The 6,170-nt window shown below is 65.8% G+C and overlaps 1 protein-coding gene across 2 annotated transcripts in view; it reads right to left on the bottom strand.

Moving 5' to 3' along the window:
- Positions 1 to 4,705, bottom strand: part of KIAA0930 (KIAA0930 ortholog) — a 28,827-nt gene extending 24,122 nt beyond the window's left edge. For both annotated transcript variants that reach the window (XM_040987369.1, XM_040987378.1), the window contains exon 1: positions 4,516 to 4,705. In XM_040987369.1, the coding sequence (XP_040843303.1) occupies positions 4,516 to 4,579 (64 nt within the window). In that variant the 5' untranslated portion in view covers positions 4,580 to 4,705. The remainder of the gene's footprint in view (positions 1 to 4,515) is intronic.
- Positions 4,706 to 6,170: the final 1,465 nt, after the last annotated feature.

Genomic DNA, 6,170 nt, shown 5'->3' on the forward strand with positions numbered 1-6,170 from the left:
CCCCAGGGAGCCCCTGGAGCGGGGGGCTCTCAGCCTCATGGGGTCTCTGACTCTGCCTCTGGGGCTGTCCCAGCCCAGGGACAAGGGAGGCCGGAACCCTTAAAATAGGCCCAGGAACCGAAAGAGGCCCCACGAGCCCGTTCCCAAAAGCCACACTTCCTCCCTGCAACAGACAGCTCCAACTGCCTGAGGGCCCAGTGACTGCAAAGCCAGCTGCGGGCGGGCGCCAACACAACCCGACTCTGAGCCTAGGTGCTGGGCCAGCTGCGGGCGGGCGCCAACACAACCCCAACTCTGGGCCTAGGTGCTGGGCCAGCTGCGGGCGGGCGCCAACACAACCCGACTCTGGGCCTAGGTGCTGGGCCAGCTGCGGGCGGGCGCCAACACAACCCCAACTCTGGGCCTAGGTGCTGGGCCAGCTGCGGGCGGGCGCCAACACAACCCGACTCTGGGCCTAGGTGCTGGGCCAGCTGCAGGTGGGGGCCAACACAACCCCGACTCTGAGCCAGATGTTTTTTCTGCAGCAGCAGCAGGAGCGTGTGGACTGTGCTCGACATGTGCCAAGCCTGCACCTGCTGTCTCGCATACTTCCCCTCTCTCTGCAGGCCCCACTCCCAGAGTCCACTGCTTCCATGGCCTGGCTCTCTCAGGTCCCCTACCACATCCACGCGGTGCCCAGGAAAACCACAGGGGACCAACCGCAGGTACTAGGGCTCGTCCCAATTCACAGGTGGCCCAGGGGCCCGGAACGCCCAGCCTGAGCAGGGATACTGGCACACAGCCTCCTCCTGCCCCTCTATACCATCCCATGCCCCTCCCTGCTTCGGGACGGTCATTTGCACTGGACAGGCCTCAGTTGGAATCCAGCTCGGCCACCTCCCAGCCACATGGCCTTGGGTGAGTCACCTTCCTGCCTGAAGCTTAACTTCCAAGTGTGTCAAATGGGGCCGTGACAGAGGCTCTCTACAGGAAACGTTACAAGTGCACACACAGGTGCAGAGTAGCCAGCCCGCAGCCGGTGCACCTGGGCTAGCTCACGGGCCTCCCTCAGGTCCAGAAAGCCCCCCAAATGCTCCGATGATGAAGAACGGAGCTGACGGCCTGGGCGACACCATTCAAGCCAGTGAAGCCCTGCTCCTCTCTGGGTGGGCCCCGCCCAGCCCTGCCCCTCCCTGGGGCAGACCTCACTTTGCACCCGGCCAAGATATCCCCTCACCTTCCAGGTCTGTCCCCTCCAAAGCCGCAGGCGCCTCCCGACAAAAGGAAGCGTGTGACAGCTGCCTATGGGATGAGTGCAGGGTAGGAAGGAAGACTGAACACAGGACCCCCTCCAAAGCCCCAAAGTGCCCAGCCAAGGCCCGGAGGGAGGAGCCTCACCCCTCCCAGCGCTTCTCAGACACAGGTCACCCACTGGTGGCAGCACGGCCCCTGCTGAGAGGGGGTCTGCCCACATGGCATGCCTGGGCCAATGTCCAGGTCCCAGAAGAAAGTGGCAGGCCACCTGCGGCCCAAATGTTCACTTCACACATCTGGACAGGACACGTCCACATGCACCACCGCCAGCCCAGCCTGGTCCGACCATCAGCAGAAGCAATAGCAGGGGCAGCCGTGGCAGAGGCTATGCCTCACAGCGCTTCTGCTCTGGTCTGCAGCCACCCGTGACAGTGTCCCTGGCTTTTCTCTGCCACTACCAGGCACCCCCAAGCAGGCCCTCTCTCAACACAGACAGCAGCCCTGAACCCAGCATACCCTGCACCCCACACACTGCATATACAACCAGCACACTGCACACACCCCCACACAGCACACCCTACACACTGCACACCCAGCACATACAATCAGCACACCCAGCACACTGTACAATGCACACACAACCAGCATACCCCACACACTGCACACCCAGCACATTGCATACACAACCAGCACATAGCACACTGCACACACCCTGCACAGCACACCCTACACACTGCACACCCAGCACACACTGTACAATGCACACACAACCAGCATACCCCACACACTGCACACCCCCCCACAGCACATACAATCAGCACACCCCACACATAGCACCCCACACACTGCACCCCCAGCACACTGCACATCCCCCCACAGCACACCCTACACACTGCACACCCAGCACATTGCATACACAACCAGCACATAGCACACTGCACACACCCCGCACAGCACACCCACACACTGCACCCCCGGCACACTGCACATCCCCCCACAGCACACCCTACACACTGCACACCCAGCACACAGCACATACAACCAGCATACCCCACACACTGCACACCCCACACACTGCACACACCCCCCACACTGCATATACAACCAGCACATAGCACACTCCACACACCCCATATCCCACACACAGTGAGGGTTGATCATGAGGCTCCAGTTAGGTCTGGGCTGTGGAAGCTCCGGCCCTGAAAGCAAGTGGGGACTCCTGCCGGGGAAGGCTGTAGCTTTGTGCCATCCACAAACAGACCTCGACCAGGGGCTTCCTCAGTAGCATCCAAACAACTTCAGGACCGGCATAGCTCTGCATAACCTAAGTGCCAATCAAACAGCAACAAAAACCCAGGATTTAAATTCCTACGTGAGCCTAACAGGTCATCCCAGCTGTGGAGTGCAGATAACGAAATGCGATTCTGATCCAGGGTGCAAGAGGGTTCAGTGATTTAGCAGCTAGCAAAGGGCTGGGTTTCCAGCTTCTGGGCACTTGGGCCAAGCAGCAGGTCCTAACAGTATTTGGGGCACTAGGTACCTAACTAACCTCACTGTCCAGATGTCAAACTTCCCATTTGAGAAGCCAGAGAAACGGGCACAGCAAGCCCCTCTAAGGAGCCAGGAGGCCAGCCAGGCCAGCCACGCCCTTCCCTGGCCATGTGACTAAGGCACACCTTCCCTGCGTATGCCCCCATGCCAGCCGCTGGGAAGACAGTGCCCTTGGGGGTTCACCTGCTTGCGGGAGCTAGCCACAGGGCTCACCCCAATGCCTCAGGCACGCTGATGTTGCCAGGGCCCTGGGAAGGCCCCCTGGAGCAGACACCTGAAGGCAGACTGAGCTGGGCGGCATCCGGGTGAACAGGCACACAAAAAAAGAGTCAGGGCTTCAGAGAGGATGGGGGAGGGGCTGAGCACGGGGGAGGGGCTGAGCACAGGGGAGGCAGCCCAGCGGTCAGCCAGGAGAGACCCCCCACCCTGGGCAGAATCCTGAGTCCTGGGCTCCTGGGGCTGGGGGGAGTCTCGAGAAGGGCAGGCTCTGGGGTCAGATCCATCAGGGGTCATTGGGGCTGTGTGCCCAACTCCGCCTCAGGGAGCAGAGAGACCACCACACCTGGCCAAGTCAGTGATGGGACAGGCAGGTGCACACCAGGGCACACCAGCTGCCCCTGCTGGTACTAGGGCATGGTCCTTCCGGCTCCTTAGGGCAGGACTGACAGACAGAGATGCCAGGACAGAAGGGGCTGCTGTGCTAACAGGGCCAAAGAGCCCACAGCAGATGGTCCCCCAGACCCCTGCCGGTTCAAACATTCTGTGCCAGGAGTCAGGTGGGCCCACTGGGCTGGCACACACATAGTAGGTCTCAAAGGATGTTTGTGGAATGAAAGGCGTTCTGTTCAAATTAAATCTTGGCAGAAAATATGCCACAGAAACCCACGTTCCTGTCCATCCCGTTGGCACGCTCCACCCAGCCCCCACCACATCCACCAGGAAAACTTCATCCCCAGGCAGGTGGCTGGCCGGCCTGCACCTGCTTCGCCTGAAGAAGGATCTTGGAGGATTCAGGTTCGTTTCCGACCCTCACACAGCCTCCAGGGTATGGCCGGGACCGCCCAGGGAGAGGCCATGTCCCGGCTGCTCTCCTGGACTCAGTTTCCCCAGTGGTCAAGAAGGGGAACATTGGCAGGAAGTGGAAGGCTGGCACACCCCACCCAGCATCACCACCGTGTGGCGGGGATGGGGGGACGCCCATGCAACGTCCCCAGCCTGGGCTGGAGGTGGGGCGGGGGCGGCGACAATGTGGTATGAAGTCACCCCTTGCACACAGGAGGGAGGGGTCTTCCCGTGGAGAGAACGGCCAGCCCGCGCCTGCAGAAGGGCCCCTCCCCCGCTCAGGCCTGCGCCCCAGCCGGCCGGGGACCCCTCCCGCACCCCATCCACGACTTAGGGCAAAACGACCCCCCGACCGGCGGCAGCAGGTGGGCCAGGGGGGTGAGGGAGGCCCAACAGGTCCCTGGGATGCAGGGCCAGGCGGGCGCCCAGACAAAGGCTCGCCTTGCCGATCCGGGGGCGGCGGCCGAGCGCGGGGGCGGCGAGGTCCCCAAGCCGCACGCCAGGCTCCCGCAAGCCGCCACTTAGGGACGTCCAGGCAGACCAGGGGGACGACGAGCCCCGCACCCGGACAGGCGGGCGGCGGGGCCCACGCGAGCCGGGCGCGCAGGGGCAGGGTCGCGCACGTGCCCCGGAGCCCCGCGGGGCGCGCACGGGGGGACCCCCACTCACCGAGGCCGCAGACCTCCCGGCGCAGGCTCAGGCGGCCGCGCTCCTCCGCTATGGCCCGCAGCATGTGCTGCAGCGAGCGCTCCTCCGCCTCGCCGCCGCCCGCGGGCTCCGGGGACACGGCGGCGCTCGCGCCCAGGGCGGGCGGCCCGGCACGGAGCCCCGCGGGCGCCGACGCACAGGCCCGGCCCGGCGGCCGCGCGGAGGCCATGCCGGGCTCCGGCTCATCGCCCGCGCCGCGCCCGCGGGGGCCCTCGGCGCGCCCCGCCGCCCCCGCGCCGCCGCCGCCCGCCGCGAGCACCAGGGAAGCCACAATCCGCCCTTGAGCGCGTCGCCGCCGCCGTCGCCGCCGCCCGCCGAGCCGAGGTGAGCTCACCCGCACCGCCGGCGCCGCGCGCTCCGCCCCGCTCCGGAAGCCCCGCCCCGGCCCCGCCCCGAGGCGGCGCCCCGCCCCCGGCCGCGCTGAGGAGACGCCCCGCCCCGGCCCCGCCCCGAGGCGGCACCCCGCCCCCGGCCGCGCTGAGGAGAGACCCCGCCCCGAGGAGAGGCCCCGCCCCAAGGAGGGACCCCACCTCGAGGAGAGGCCGCGCTGAGAGGCCCCGCCTGCGTCTAGGACCGCCCAGATCCTCTCACAGGGAAGACCACGCCTCCTGCCGGGGCTCCGCCTCCAGGCCCGATGGCTCCGCCCCGGCAGGCCCCGCCCCACGGCCCAGCCGCCCCTTCCCCAGCCCCACAGCCCACCCACCCTGACGGTCCCGCCCCGCCCCGCCAGGCCCCGCCCCGCCCCGCCAGGCCCCGCCCCCAGCCCGCCGGCCCCGCCCCGCCGCCCGTTCGCTCCTCCCCGAGCGGACCTCGGTGTCCTCCTGCTGCTCGTCACGCCTTCACACCTCACCGGACTCTGCTCTTCTGACTCGGCCCCTGCTGGCCTTCCCTCCGAGTTCCCCAGAGCCCTAGCCGCAGTTTTGACTTCGTCACCCTCCTGCCCTCAGCACGTCACCAATGAGAATTTCCCACCTGGTGTCTGTGGGGGACAGCCTGGCCAGCTCTGGGCAGGGGGTCACGCACCCCCACCTTCCGAAAGGACATCTCCCGGGGTTGGGGGGCCCGGGGTGAGCCTTTCCGGTCGCCAGCGACGCCAGTGTACACGGGGAGCCTCGCTGTCCTCTGGTGCTGCTGTGGTGGCGGTCGGGGCTCAGCCAGCGTGACGAGGACAGACCCCGCGAGCAGCGGCCAGAAGCCTCCCCCGCGCTGCGCTGGCATCCGTGCTGGGTCTGCCCCTGCCCCGTAACCCCTGTGTGCCCACCGTGCCCAGGGCGCCTAGGGTGGGCCCCGAGCAGTGGGAGCCCCCTGCCCACCTCCGGCCACCCCAGGCACACCGCTGCCCCCTCAGACTGAGGCACGTGCGCCACCTCGCCCTGGAGGAGGGCAGCGGATGTGGAGTGAATCAACAGGGCACCGTTTTGGGTTCTCTGCTTGTTACCCCCCGAGCTACAGGGCATCCTGGCCCTTTTCCACATCAAATATTCAGAAGATAAAGAATTTAAAAATAAAGATTTCGCCTGGTTGAGCCCTACTGCTTACAAAGCACTTCCACATTCCGTGTCTGTTGTCCGGGTCCTAGGAGGCCGTTGTTCAGCCCAGGCTGACAGACCTGACTT

Source organism: Ochotona curzoniae, unplaced genomic scaffold, assembly GCF_017591425.1.
Source record: "Ochotona curzoniae isolate NIBS_2020 unplaced genomic scaffold, NIBS_Ocur_1.0 contig_1014, whole genome shotgun sequence".
Taxonomy (NCBI): domain Eukaryota; kingdom Metazoa; phylum Chordata; class Mammalia; order Lagomorpha; family Ochotonidae; genus Ochotona; species Ochotona curzoniae.